This window comes from Hemiscyllium ocellatum, chromosome 46, assembly GCF_020745735.1.
Source record: "Hemiscyllium ocellatum isolate sHemOce1 chromosome 46, sHemOce1.pat.X.cur, whole genome shotgun sequence".
Taxonomy (NCBI): domain Eukaryota; kingdom Metazoa; phylum Chordata; class Chondrichthyes; order Orectolobiformes; family Hemiscylliidae; genus Hemiscyllium; species Hemiscyllium ocellatum.
Genome location: NC_083446.1, coordinates 5,282,810 through 5,298,886, shown reverse-complemented (window position 1 = coordinate 5,298,886; position 16,077 = coordinate 5,282,810). Strand labels below are relative to the sequence as shown.

Sequence of the window (16,077 nt, the reverse complement as noted above, 5' to 3'; positions counted from 1 at the left end):
CTTCCTCTACACTGTCCCCCATCAAACACTCCCCAGGACAGGGACAGCACGGGGTTAGATACAGAGTCAAGCTCCCTCTACACTGTCCCCCATCAAACACTCCCCAGGACAGGGACAGCACGGGGTTAGATACAGAGTACAGCTCCCTCTACACTGTCCCCCCATCAAACCCTCCCCAGGACAGGGACAGCACGGGGTTAGATACAGAGTAAAGCTCCCTCTACACTGTTCCCCCATCAAACCCTCCCCAGGACAGGGACAGCACGGGGTTAGATACAGAGTAAAGCTCCCTCTACACTGTCCCCCCATCAAACACTCCCCAGGACAGGGACAGCACGGGGTTAGATACAGGGTAAAGCTGCCTCTATACTGTTCCCCCATCAGACCCTCCCAGGACAGGGACAGCACGGGGTTAGATACAGAGTAAAGCTCCCTCTACACTGTCCCCCATCAGACCCTCCCAGGGCAGGGACAGCACGGGGTTAGATACAGAGTAAAGCTGACTTCCTTCAACTCCCGCCAACTGATTTGAGTATTTGACGATCGTCCGGGGCACCTGACTGTTTGTGTAGAACGTTACCTGCAAAGTGGTTTGAATCATGACATTGTGAAACTGTCAGAATGCCTGTATGAGTAAGTTTCAGGATCAGTGAAGTCATATTACAGGCTGGTGGTGACAGTCCGCAGAACCCTGCCTCTTCGTTGACGCAGTGGTTCCACCTGTCAAACAATCTCACCAGAATGATGAAGGAGTTTCTGAGCTTGGAGATATATCAAGGTACAATCCATAAAGTACAGACAAATCAGGCTGAGGCAGAGCCCAAACCTGTCTCATAAACCTGAAAGACAACATTCTTTCATTCACTGAGTCCTGTCCTGTTCCCAGGCACAAACCTGGCCCTCGGTACAGTGGCTGCTCCCTCAGTTCCTACCTCGCATCTAGTCCCAGTGTTATACAGGGACAGACCTGTCCCCACCAGTACTGTACCCCAATGTTATACAGTGACAGACCTGTCCCCACCAGTACTGTACCCCAGTGTTGTGCAGTGACAGACCTGTCCCCACCAGTACTGTACCCCAGTTTTATAAAGTGACAGACCTGTCCCCACCAGTACTGTACTCCAGTGTTGTACAGCGACAGAACTGTCCCCACCAATACTGTACCCCAGTGTTATACAGGGACAGGCCTGTCCCCACCAGTACTGTCCCTCAGTGTTACAGAGGGACAGACCTGTCCCCACCAGTACTGTACCCAGTGTTATACACGGACAGACCTGTCCCCACCAGTACTGTACCCCAGTGTTATACAGGGACAGGCCTGTCCCCACCAGTACTGTCCCTCAGTGTTATACAGGGACAGACGTGTCCCCACCAGTACTGTACCCCAGTGTTACAGAGGGACAGACCTGTCCCCACCAGGACTGTACCCAGTGTTATACACGGACAGACCTGTCCCCACCAGTACTATCGTCCAGTGTTATACAGTGACAGACCTGTCCCCACCAGTACTGTACCCCAGTGTTATACAGTGACAGACCTGTTCCCCCAGGACCGTACCTCAGTGTTATACAGGGACAGGCCTGTCCCCAACAGTACTGTATCTCAGTGTTATAGAGTGACAGGCCTGTCCCCACCAGTACTTTACACCAGTGTTATACAGGGACAGACTTGTCCCCACCGGTACTGTACCACAGTGTTATTCAGGGACAGACCTGTCCCCATCGGTACTGTACCACAGTGTTATACAGTGACAGACCAGTCCTCACCAGGACTGTACCCCAGTGTTATACACGGACAGACTTGTCCCCACCAGTACTGTACCCCAGTGTTATACAGGGACAGACCTGTCCCCCCAGGACTGTACCTCAGTGTTATACAGAGACAGACCTGTCCCCATCAGTACTGTACTCCAGTGTTATACAGGGACAGGCCTGTCCCCACCAGTATTGTACCCCAGTGTTATACAGGGACAGACCTGTCCCCCCAGGACTGTACCTCAGTGTTATACAGGGACTGGCCTCTCCCCACCAGTATTGTACCCCAGTGCTATATAGGGACAAACCTGTCCCGACCATTACTGTACCCCAGTGTTATACAGGGACAGACCTGTCCCCATCGGTACGGTACCACAGTGTTATACAGGGACAGACCTGTCCCCACCAGTACTGTACCCCAATGTTATACAGTGACAGACCTGTCCCCACCAGTACTGTACCCCAGTGTTGTGCAGTGACAGACCTGTCCCCACCAGTACTGTACCCCAGTTTTATAAAGTGACAGACCTGTCCCCACCAGTACTGTACTCCAGTGTTGTACAGCGACAGAACTGTCCCCACCAATACTGTACCCCAGTGTTATACAGGGACAGGCCTGTCCCCACCAGTACTGTCCCTCAGTGTTACAGAGGGACAGACCTGTCCCCACCAGTACTGTACCCAGTGTTATACACGGACAGACCTGTCCCCACCAGTACTGTACCCCAGTGTTATACAGGGACAGGCCTGTCCCCACCAGTACTGTCCCTCAGTGTTATACAGGGACAGACGTGTCCCCACCAGTACTGTACCCCAGTGTTACAGAGGGACAGACCTGTCCCCACCAGGACTGTACCCAGTGTTATACACGGACAGACCTGTCCCCACCAGTACTATCGTCCAGTGTTATACAGTGACAGACCTGTCCCCACCAGTACTGTACCCCAGTGTTATACAGTGACAGACCTGTTCCCCCAGGACCGTACCTCAGTGTTATACAGGGACAGGCCTGTCCCCAACAGTACTGTATCTCAGTGTTATAGAGTGACAGGCCTGTCCCCACCAGTACTTTACACCAGTGTTATACAGGGACAGACTTGTCCCCACCGGTACTGTACCACAGTGTTATTCAGGGACAGACCTGTCCCCATCGGTACTGTACCACAGTGTTATACAGTGACAGACCAGTCCTCACCAGGACTGTACCCCAGTGTTATACACGGACAGACTTGTCCCCACCAGTACTGTACCCCAGTGTTATACAGGGACAGACCTGTCCCCCCAGGACTGTACCTCAGTGTTATACAGAGACAGACCTGTCCCCATCAGTACTGTACTCCAGTGTTATACAGGGACAGGCCTGTCCCCACCAGTATTGTACCCCAGTGTTATACAGGGACAGACCTGTCCCCCCAGGACTGTACCTCAGTGTTATACAGGGACTGGCCTCTCCCCACCAGTATTGTACCCCAGTGCTATATAGGGACAAACCTGTCCCGACCATTACTGTACCCCAGTGTTATACAGGGACAGACCTGTCCCCATCGGTACGGTACCACAGTGTTATACAGGGACAGACCTGTCCCCACCAGTACTGTACCCCAATGTTATACAGTGACAGACCTGTCCCCACCAGTACTGTACCCCAGTGTTGTGCAGTGACAGACCTGTCCCCACCAGTACTGTACCCCAGTTTTATAAAGTGACAGACCTGTCCCCACCAGTACTGTACTCCAGTGTTGTACAGCGACAGAACTGTCCCCACCAATACTGTACCCCAGTGTTATACAGGGACAGGCCTGTCCCCACCAGTACTGTCCCTCAGTGTTACAGAGGGACAGACCTGTCCCCACCAGTACTGTACCCAGTGTTATACACGGACAGACCTGTCCCCACCAGTACTGTACCCCAGTGTTATACAGGGACAGGCCTGTCCCCACCAGTACTGTCCCTCAGTGTTATACAGGGACAGACGTGTCCCCACCAGTACTGTACCCCAGTGTTACAGAGGGACAGACCTGTCCCCACCAGGACTGTACCCAGTGTTATACACGGACAGACCTGTCCCCACCAGTACTATCGTCCAGTGTTATACAGTGACAGACCTGTCCCCACCAGTACTGTACCCCAGTGTTATACAGTGACAGACCTGTTCCCCCAGGACCGTACCTCAGTGTTATACAGGGACAGGCCTGTCCCCAACAGTACTGTATCTCAGTGTTATAGAGTGACAGGCCTGTCCCCACCAGTACTTTACACCAGTGTTATACAGGGACAGACTTGTCCCCACCGGTACTGTACCACAGTGTTATTCAGGGACAGACCTGTCCCCATCGGTACTGTACCACAGTGTTATACAGTGACAGACCAGTCCTCACCAGGACTGTACCCCAGTGTTATACACGGACAGACTTGTCCCCACCAGTACTGTACCCCAGTGTTATACAGGGACAGACCTGTCCCCCCAGGACTGTACCTCAGTGTTATACAGAGACAGACCTGTCCCCATCAGTACTGTACTCCAGTGTTATACAGGGACAGGCCTGTCCCCACCAGTATTGTACCCCAGTGTTATACAGGGACAGACCTGTCCCCCCAGGACTGTACCTCAGTGTTATACAGGGACTGGCCTCTCCCCACCAGTATTGTACCCCAGTGCTATATAGGGACAAACCTGTCCCGACCATTACTGTACCCCAGTGTTATACAGGGACAGACCTGTCCCCATCGGTACGGTACCACAGTGTTATACAGTGACAGACCTGTCCACACCGGTACTGTACCCCAGTGTTATACAGTGACAGACCTGTCCCCACCAGTACTGTACACCAGTGTTGTACAGGGACAGACCTGTCCCCACCAGTACTGTACCCCAGTGTTATACAGGGACAGGCCTGTCCCCACCAGTACTGTACCCCAGTGTTATACAGGGACAGACCTGTCCCCATCGGTACGGTACCACAGTGTTATACAGTGACAGACCTGTCCCCACCAGTACTGTACCACAGTGTTATACAGGTACAGACCTGTCCCCACCGGTACTGTACCCCAATGTTATACAGGGACAGACCTGTCCCCACCAGTACTGTACCCCAGTGTTATACAGGGACAGGCCCGTCCCCACCAGTACTGTACCCCAGTGTTATAGAGTGATAGACCTGTCCCCACCAGTACTGTACCCCAGTGTTATACAGTGACAGACCTGTCCCCACCAGTACTGTACCCGAGTGTTATACAGGGACAGGCCCGTCCCCACCAGTACTGTACCCCAGTGTTATACAGGGACAGACCTGTCCCCACCAGTACTGTACCCCAGTGTTATACAGTGACAGACCTGTCCCCACCAGTACTGTACCCCAGTGTTATACAGGGACAGACCTGTCCCCACCAGTACTGTCCCCCAGTGTTATACAGGGACAGACCTGTCCCCACCAGTACTGTACCCCAGTGTTATACAGGGACAGACCTGTCCCCACCAGTACTGTACCCCAGTGTTATACAGTGACAGACCTGTCCCCACCAGTACTGTACCCCAGTGTTATACAGGGACAGACCTGTCCCCCCCAGTACTGTACCCCAGTGTTATACAGGGACAGACCTGTCCCCCCCAGTACTGTACCCCAGTGTTATACAGGGACAGACCTGTCCCCCCCAGTACTGTACCCCAGTGTTATACAGGGACAGACCTGTCCCCACCAGTACTGTACCCCAGTGTTATACAGTGACAGACCTGACCCCACCAGTACTGTACCACAGCGTTATACAGGGACAGGCCTGTCCCCACCAGTACTGTACCCCAGTGTTATACAGTGAAATGGTAAAACTGCTGCACTTCAGTCCCATCTAATGAAGAATGGACTGACTAGTTATGTCACTGTGGGGTTTACGTTAAATTCTCCATATCTAACCTGTTAAACCACAGCCCTCTCTGACCAGCCAATCGGTTTCAGCTGTCATGTCCAATTGAAGCCGATACAAATTAAATAAAGATTTGTGCACTTTATGTCTCTCACTGTGTCTCACAGCTGCACACACACACACACACCATGGGTGCTGGGAAAAAAATAAGCACTACCGCAGTTAGGCGGTAGTGTGGGGGTTAATTAAAAAAAAATATAACCAGGGGAATAAAAAAAAATAAAGATTTGTGCACTTTATGTCTCTCACTGTGTCTCACACCTGTACACAAGAAAAAAAAATTGAAGCCGATATAGAATTGTCGAGAGGTTAAAGCTTGTTGAAACTGGCTGTGAAGCAACCCTTTTCCTTAACCCTGATAACGCGATGTGCTTCCCCCACCCACTCAGTACCGATTGCCAAAATGGAGGCTGATCGGTCCATCTGCTCCAGGACTGTGACAGTATGGGAGGCCACCTGTCTGCACCAACTCTCCAAATGAGTAACCCCCTTCCCCACCCACCCCCTCTCGCCCGTGCTGCCTTCTCTCTGTAACTGTGCCTAATCTGCCTTTTCCTCGGAGATCGCACAAATCCACACAGACATTCCTTTTCCTCCTCCGGTTCCAGCTGTCCTCGCTCTCCATCTTCATCCATTCCTGATGAAGGGCTTATGCCCGAAACATAGATTCTCCTGTTCCTTTGATGCTACCTGACCTGCTGCGCTTTTCCAGCAACACATTTTCAGCTCCCTCTCCATCTCCCATTTGGAAGTCTCACTTGAGCACGGAAACAGACCCTTCGGCCCAACCAGTCCATGTTAACCCTGATCCCAAACTAAACTAGACCCACCTGCCTGCTCCTGGCCCATCTCCCTCGAAACCCTTTCCCATTCATGTCCTTATCCAAATGTCTTTTAAACATTGTAACTGTCCCCACAATCCACCACTTCCACACTGAAAAGACATTTGGATAAGGACATGGATAGGAAAGGATTTGGAGGGAGATGGGGAAGGAGCAGGCAGGTGGGTCTAGTTTAGTTTGGGATTATGCTTGGCCTGTACGGATTGGACTAAAGGGTTTTTTTTCCTGTGCTGTATGTACCTACGACTCTATGAGCAGGTTAGATCGGATTGGCTGAATTGCCTCATAGTGTCCACTGTTTGTGAAGGCCAGCTGGATTAGCCATGGCAAGTGCAGGGTTACTGGGGAAGTGGATCTGGGTGGGATGCTCTTCAGAATGTCGGTGTGGACTCAAGGGCCTACTCCCACACTGTCAGGATTCTACCTCCACCACAGCCTTCCCTTTTTTTAGAGAAACTAACCCCAACAAGGAACAATACAGGCTGCTCAGACTATCACAAAACAAAAGCAGGCAGAACTCTCTGTAGTTCCTTTCCAGAGGGGTATAACTGAAACGCGGGGCAGCTTTATAAGACCATAAGACATAGGAGTGGAAGTAAGGCCATTCGGCCCATCGAGTCCACTACGCCATTCAATCATGGCTGATGGGCATTTCAACCCCACTTACCAGCGTTCTCCCCGTAGCCCTTAATTCCTCGTGACATCAAGAATCTATCAACCTCTGCCTTGAAGACATTTAGCGTCCCGGCCTCCACTGCACTCTGCGGCAATGAATTCCACAGGCCCACCACCCTCTGGCTGAAGAAATGTCTCCGCATTTCTGTTCTGAATTGACCCCCTCTAATTCTAAGGCTGTGTCCACGGGTCCTAGTCTCCTCGCCTAACGGAAACAATTTCCTAGCATTCACCCTTTTCCAAGCCATGTATTATCTTGTACGTCTCTATTAGATCTCCCCTTAACCTTCTAAACTCCAATGAATACAATCCCAGGATCCTCAGATGTTCCTCGTATGTTAGACCAACCAGGGATCATCCGTGTGAACCTCCGCTGGACATGTTCCAGTGCCAGTATGTCCTTCCTGAGGTGTGGGGACCAAAACTGAATACAGTACTCCAAATGGGGCCTAACCAGAGCTTTATAAAGTCTCAGTAGCACATCTCTGCTTTTATATTCCAACCCTCTTGAGATAAATGACAACATTGCATTCGCTTTCTTAATCATGGACTCAACCTGCATGTTTACCTTTAGAGAATCCTCGACTAGCACTCCCAGATCCCTTTGTACTTTGGCTTTACTAATTTTCTCACCGTTTAGAAAGTAGTCTCTGCTTTTATTCTTTTTGCCAAAGTGCAAGACCTCGCACTTGCTCACGTTGAATTCCATCAGCCATTTCCTGGACCACTCTCCCAAACTGTCTAGATCCTTCTGTAGCCTTCCCACTTCCTCAGTACTACCTGCCTGTCCACCTAACTTCGTATCATCGGCAAACTTCGCTAGAATGCCCCCAGTCCCTTCATCCAGATCATTAATATATTATGCGAATAGCTGTGGCCCCAACACCGAACCCTGTGGGACACTGCTCGTCACCGGCTGCCATTCCGAAAAAGAACTTTTTATCCCAACTCTCTGCTTTCTGTCAGACAGCCAATCCTCAATCCATCCCAGTAGCTCACTTCGAACACCATGGACCCTCACCTTGCTCAGCAGCCTCCCTTATCAAAGGCCTTTTTGAAGTCTAGATAGACCACATCCACTGGGTTTCCCTGGTCTAACCTACTTGTCACCTCTTCAAAGAATTCCAACAGGTTTGTCAGGCATGACCTCCCCTTACTAAATCCATGTTGACTTGTTTTAATCAGACTCTGCTCTTCCAAGAATTTAGAAACCTCATCCTTAATGATGGATTCTAGAATTTTACCAACAACTGAGGTTAGGCTAATTGGCCTATAATTTTCCATCTTTTGTCTTGATCCTTTCTTGAACAAGGGGGTTACAACAGCAATCTTCCAATCATCCAGGACTTTCCCTGACTCCAGTGACTTTTGAAAGATCTCAACCAATGCCTCCGCTATTTCCTCAGCCACCCCTCTCAGAACTCTAGGGTGTATCCCATCGGGACCAGGAGATTTACCAATTTTAAGACCTTTTAGCTTTTCTAGCACTTTCTCTTTTGTAATGGCAACCATACACAACTCAGCCCCCAACTCCCTTTAATTGTTGGGATATTACTCATGTCTTCCACTGTGAAGACTGACACAAAGTACTTGTTAAGTTCTCCTGCTATTTCCTTATCTCCCATCACTAGGCTTCCAGCATCAGTTTGAAGTGGCCCAATGTCTACTTTTGCCTGTTGTTTGTTTCTTATGTATTGAAAGAAACTTTTACTATCATTTCTAATATTACTGGCTCACCTACCTTCATATTCGATCCTCTCCTTCCTTATTTCTCTCTTTGTTATCCTCTGTTTGTTTTTGTAGCCTTCCCAATCTTCTGATTTCCCACTGCTCTTGGCCACTTTATAGGATCTCTCTTTTTCTTTAATACATTTCCTGACTTCCTTTGTCAGCCATGGCTGTCTAATCCCTCCCCGGATAATCTTTCTTTTCTTGGGGATGAAACTCTGTACAGTGTCCTCAATTATACCCACAAACTCCTGCCATTTTTGCTCTACTGTCTTCCCTGCTAGGCTCTGCTTCCAGTCTATTTTCGTCAGTTCCTCTCTCATGCCCTCGTAATTACCTTCATTTAACTGTAACACCATTACATCCGATTTTGCCTTCTCTCTTCCAAACTGCAGACTGAACTCCACCATATTATGATCGCTGCTTCCTAAGGGTTCCCTTACTTTAAGATCTTTTATAAAGTCTGGTTCATTGCAAAGCACTAGGTCCAGAATAGCCTGCTCCCTTGTGGGCTCCATGACAAGCTGATCCAAAAAGCCATCCTGTAAGCATTCCATGAATTCCCTTTCGTTGGATCCACTAGCAACATTATTTACCCAGTCCACCTGCATATCGAAGTCCCCCATGATCACCGTGACCTTGCCTTTCTGACATGCCTTCTCTATTTCCCGGTACATGTTGCGCCCCTGGTCCTGACCACTGTTAGGAGGTCTGTACATAACTCCCATTATGGTTTTTTTTGCCTTTGTGGTTCCTCAATTCCACCCACACAGACTCCTCATCATCCGACACTATGTCATTCAGTGTCATAGATTTAATTTTGTTCTTAACTAACAAGGCCACCCCACCTCCTCTGCCCACCTCCCTGTCTTTTCGATAAGTTGAAAATCTTTGGAGGTTTAACTGCCAGTCCTGACCCCCCTGTAACCACGTCTCTGTGATGCCTACCACATCATAATCATTCACGATGATCTGTGCCATTAGTTCATCTGCTTTGTTATGAATACTACGAGCATTCAGGTAAAGTGCCTTAATGCTAACTTTATCATTAGAGATATTGGAAGTCATAAGATGTCCTCTCAAACACTAGTTGGCTTACTCAGCCTTGAAGTTACTATGAACAGTTCTGTTCTGCATGTTTAAGAGGCACTCCAGAATTTTAAACTTACTCATGGGATAAGGGTGATGCTGGCTAGGCCAACATTTATTACTCATCCCTAATTGCCCACAGGGGGGCAGTTAAGAGTCAACCCCATTGCTGTGGGTCTGGGGTCACACGTAGACCCGGACCAGGTAAGAATGGCAGTTTCCTTCCCTGAAGGACATTAGTGACCCAGACGGGTTTTCCCAGCAGTTGGCACTGCCATCATTAGATTCTTAATTCCAGATTTGTACCGAATTCAAATTCCATCTACCACAGCAGGACTCGAACCTGGGTCCCCAGACTGTTGTCTGGGTCACTAGATTAATAGTCGAGCGATAATACCATTAGGCCATCGTCTCCCATTAAAACAGCAACAGACCCGTCTAGAATGACGGCAGAGGCTGGAACTATTTTCTCTCGGGAGTGACTTGTTAGAAGTGTTCAAGATTACGAAGGGGTTAGAATCATAGAATCCCCACAGTGTGGAAAGAGGCCATTCGGCCATCAAGTCCACACCGACCCTCCAAAGAGCATCCCACCCAAATCCCTGCACTTCCCATGCCCAACCTACCTAATCTACACATCCCTGGGCACTATGGGACAATTTAGCACAGCTAATCCACCCTAACCTGCACATCCCTGGGCACTATGGGACAATTTAGCATGGCCAATCCACCCTAACCTGCACATCCCTGGGCACTATGGGACAATTTAGCATGGCCAATCCACCCTAACCTGCACATCCCTGGGCACTATGGGACAAGTCAGCATGGCCAATCCACCCTAACCTGCACATCCCTGGGCACTATGGGACAAGTCAGCATGGCCAATCCACCCTAACCTGCACATCTTTGGACTGTGGGAGGAAACTCACGCAGACACAGGGAGAATGTGCAAACTCCACACAGACGGTTGCCCGAGGGTGGAATTGAACCTGGGACCCTGATGCTGTGAGGCAGCAGTGCTAACCACTGAGCCACCATGTTTGATGGGGGGGGGGGGGCTTTGGAGAGAATATTTCCATTTGTGCGAGGGGCTAGAAGCAAGAGCTAGCCAATCATAAATCAGTTCATGAATTCAGAGTGGGGAGAACATGGGACTTGCTAGCACAGGGAGAGATCAAAGTGAACCGTATTGGAGTCGTTAAAGAGAGGAAAAGCTGGGATTAACGAGAGAGAAAGGAGATGTTGTTGGGTGAGATGAAAAGGGTGTGAGAGTCCAGCGTGCACCAGCATGGAACAGATGGGCAGAATGCCTGGTTTCTGTGCCGGGAGCAGTAATTGTTACATAATCGCTCTGCGATCATTACAAAGTCTATATCTTGCAGTGTTCGGCCTTTCAAATCAACATTTGTGGGCTTTGATAAAGTTGCACCAGGCACCCATCAGACTACAACCTCGAATACCATGGGGAGTTTTAGTCTGAGGAATGGTACACTTGCATTGAGGGCAGTCCTGAGGTGGCTTGGGAAGTTGATGCAGGGTATGGAAGGATTCTCTGATGAGGAGAGGTTGGGGTTTAGAACGGGAGGTAACCTTACTGAAACACAGACGATTTTCAGGGGCTTGTAGGAAGTGATGCTTCCCCGTGTGGGAGAGTCCAGGCCCAGATGGCATCATCTCAAAGCAAGGAGTCACCCACCTGAGGGGGAAGCTTCTTCTGTCAGATGGTAGGGAAGCCGTGCAATGCTTTACCTTAGAGAACTGGATCATGGAGTATATTTAAAAAAAAAACTGAAGTAGATTTTTAATCAGTAAGGTTGAGAAAAGGAGGGAAAGTAGAGTTGAAGATGATCGAATCAGCCATCATCTCATTGAAAGGTTTAGCAGACTCAATGGGCCAAATGGCCATTTCTGCTCCTACAGCTTATGACCTACTGAATTACCAATAGTGAGTGCTTTGGAGCTACACTCTGACTGAACGTGTCTGGGTCAACACACACGCAGAGGCAGACACAGAAACGCAGACACACGCACAGGCAGACACAGAAACGCAGACACACACGCACAGGCAGACACACACATAGGCAGACACACAGAAACACGCATAGACAGACAGACAGACACACACACACAGACAGACACAAACGCAGACACACACGCACGGATAGACACACGCACAGACACACAAACATGCACAGACAGACACGCACAGATGGACACACATGCACAGACAGTCATAAACACAGACACACACGCACAGGCAGACACACACACAGGCAGACACACAAATGTAGACACACACGCACAGGTAGACACACGCACAGGTAGACACACACATGCACAGACAGTCATAAACACAGACACACACATATAGACAGACAGTCATAAACACAGACAAATGCACAGACACACAAAAACACAGACACACACGCATAGACACACATGCACAGACAGACACAAACACAGACACGCACGCACAGGCAGAAGTGGGCACTGCAGGTGCTGGAGATTAGAGTCAAGATTAGAGTGGTGCTGGAAAAGCACAGTAGGTCAGACAGCATCCGAGGAGCAGGAAAATCAATGTTTCGGGCAAAAGCCCTTTACACACGCACACATGTACAGACAGACACACACACGTACAGACACACACACACACACACACACGTACAGACAGACAGACACACACACACACGTACAGACAGACAGACAGACACACACGTACAGACAGACGTGCAGAAACACAGACACATGCACAGACAGACACGAATTAGTGGCATAAAGGCACTGGCACTCCTGATGCCCATATGCTTTGGCAACTTGGAGCGTAGTTAGTGGGATTTAAATTGAACTCTCATTGAAATTAGTGTCAGCAGACAGCGACTGTTGTTCAGAATCCATCTGGTTCAGTAATTCTCCCTTCGGGAATAAGTCTTCAGTCTAAATAAATCTTACACATGATTCCAGGTGCATAGCAATGCTCCTTCGCTGTTCCCTGATATAACTGAGCAGGGCACTTAGGATGAGCCACAAACACTGACCATTTCTCACATCACAAAATACGAAAGAAAAGTGTCCCTCCGAGACCGGGTATTAACCCAAGCCCTGGCTGTCCTCTCCCGTGGAGATAGATAATCCCACAACCATTATTTCAAATGTCAACGGACTTTAATAATTCTCTCATTCTGAAATACTCAGAAAGCTTGATTCATAAACCTACAGCAATATGGGGAACAAATATAACGTTCCTGAAGTTACTGATGACATGAAGCTGGGTGGGAATGGGAGTTGTGAGGAGGATACAAAGCAGCTGCAAGGGGATTCCGACAACCACAGGATGGGGAACAACAATGGGTGATATACGATGTGCAAAAATGTGAAATTATCCACGTTCAAGGGAAGGGCTACTCCGGGCAGGACGTACACACTTTCCTGTTCTTTTTCCTCAGTGGGGTGGTAGATGGGGTCCAAGTAAATGTGTTTGCCACCAACCCAAAGAAACCCAAATATATAAATAGAAAGCGGGAGTCATCTGCAATGCTTCATCCGGAGGCTCACTGAAGATGTTACCTCGTCGGGTGACGTCTGAAAATAAACCTTTCAGCTCAATGAGCAAACCTACATCCATTGGGAGGTGATGTTGTGGCTGTAACCACAAAAATGGTTAGGCCACTATTGGAATATTGCGTGCAATTCTGATCTCCCTGTCATAGGAAATATGTTAACCTTGTGAAATGGTTCAGGAGAGATTTATAAAGGATGTTGCCAGGGTGGGAGGGTTTGAGCTATTGGGAGAGGCTGTGTAGGCTGGGGCTGTTTTCCCTGGAGCATCAGAGGCTGAGGGGTGACCTTTTTGAGATTTACAAAATCATGAGGGGGCATGGATAGGGTGAATGGTCAAGGTCTTTCTCCCCAGGTTAAGGGAGTCCAAAACAACAGGGCATAGGTTTAAGGCGAGGGGAAAGATTTAAAAGGGACCGAAGGAACAACTTTTTCCACACAGCGGGTGGTATGTGTATGGAATGAGCTGCCAGAGGAAGTAGTGGAGGCTGGGACAATTACAGAGGCGTCTGGAGGGATATGGACCAAATGCTGGTAAATGGATCTCGATTAGGTTGGGATATCTGGTCTGCATGGATGAGTTGAGCCAAAGGGTCTGTTTCCGTGCCGTACATCTCTGTGGCTCTGATTATTTGGACCCTTTGTTGATGTGTAACTGGAATATTGTGTCGGGATTTTGGTTCCCTTACATCAGCGTGGCTGAAAGGGAGTGCAGTGGAGACTCCCAGGGTGATTCCTGAGATGACCTACGAGGAGAGATTGAAAAGACGTGGTCTATATTCTCTGGAGTTCTGAAGAGATGATCTGACTGAAGAATATAATACTCTTACAGGTCTGCACGGGGTGGATGTATGGAGGAACTAAGCAGCTAGAACCAGGAGGGGCACACTCTCAGGAGAAGGGAGGTGGCTGTTTTGGACGGAGAATTCCACACGGAAAAGGGTAGGAAACTTTTGGAACCCTTGATCCCAGTCAGTAATGGAGGCTCACTTATTGAGAATTTCTCTCTAATGTGGACATAGATACTAAGTAATATCATGGGATAGTGCAGACAAATGGGTTTGATGGGCTGAATAGGCTATTCCTGTTCCTATTATCCTCAGTAAACCTAACCACACACGTATTATCTGGTTACAGTGTTTGGGATAGCTTCTGTGCACTAAATTAATGCCCATATTGTATTCTGTGACAATACTTGCACTCTGGGTCAGACACAGAGTGAAGTTTCCTCCTTGTCCCACCAAACACTCCCCAGGACAGGGGCGGTATGGGGTTAGATACAGAGGAAAGCTCCCTCTACACTGTCCCTATCAAACATTCCCAGGATAGGGAGACCACAGAGTTAGATACAGAGGAAAGCTCCTTCTACACTGTCCCCCATCGAACACTCCTAAGGTCAGGGGCAGCACAGGGCTAGATACAAAGTAAAGCTCTCTCTACACTGTCCCCCATCAAACACTCCCCAGGATAGGGACAGCACAGGGTTAGATACAGAGTAAAGCTCCCTCTACACTGTCCCCTATCAAACACTCCCAAGGTCAGGGGCAGCACAGGGTTAGATACAGAGTAAAGCTCCCCCTACACTGTCACCTCACCAAATATACCCAGGACAGGGACAGGATAGAGTTAGATACAGAGGAAAGCTCTGTCTACTCTGTTCCTCCCTGGGCCAACACAGGGTTAGAGAGCGAGTAAAGCTCCCTCTGCACTGTCCCCATTAAGCTCTCCCAATGATCCCCAGGCTGAGACAGAGGGGGTAATCAGTGAGGGTCCCTGCTCCTGCTCACTGTCCAGTGATCCCTAAGGTTAGGGAGAGGGAATCTGACAGGCTCACTGTCCACGGTTACAGAAAAACCATTGAAATCTATAAACATGCTGGAACTACAGGCTAATAAATTGCACTTTGGAGAGGCTTCAGCCCTGTGCTGTGCTGTGCTGTGCAGGGAGAAGTGCCCTGGTTGGAATAGGCCAATCCAGGTCCACCCTGACAGGAGTTAGAAGTTAAACACAGACTCTCTCTCTCTCTCTCACTCACTCTCACACTCAGGGACTCACCCCAGTGCAGAAAGCCAGCAATGTTCGGGTCCTTTCGGAGCGGGGAGCTGACCAACTCATAGTAAAGGCACAGCAGCAGATCCAGGAGGGTCTCCACACTCAGACGGGGTTCAGATTCCCCACAGCGAGGTGCTGTGTGTACCATCAGCTGCTCCAGCTGTCGCAGGCGCTCCTCAGTAGACATGCTTCCCTGCTCTAGGCAGCGCTCAGCTCTCCCTCTCCACCCCCTAACACACCTATCAAACAACCTCACTCTGTCTACCTTCCCCCCCCACTCTCTATCTGTCTATCTCCCCCCCCCCCAATCACTGTCTGCGTCCTCTCTCACTCAGTTTGTCTCCCCATCTCACTCTGTCTCCCTCTCTCGCTCTGTCTCCCCCCTTCGCAGTCTGCCTCCTCTGTCACTCTCTGCCTCCCCCTTTCACTCCCTGACTCTGTCTCCTCCCTCCCTCACTCTGTCT

At 49.4% G+C, this 16,077-nt stretch overlaps 1 protein-coding gene across 2 annotated transcripts in view; it reads right to left on the bottom strand.

Annotated features, from left to right (window-relative positions):
* Positions 1-15,856, bottom strand: part of LOC132836325 (serine/threonine-protein kinase MRCK alpha-like) — a 148,687-nt gene extending 132,831 nt beyond the window's left edge. For both annotated transcript variants that reach the window (XM_060855755.1, XM_060855756.1), the window contains exon 1: positions 15,617-15,856. In XM_060855755.1, the coding sequence (XP_060711738.1) occupies positions 15,617-15,800 (184 nt within the window). In that variant the 5' untranslated portion in view covers positions 15,801-15,856. The remainder of the gene's footprint in view (positions 1-15,616) is intronic.
* Between the last annotated feature and the right edge of the window lie 221 nt (positions 15,857-16,077).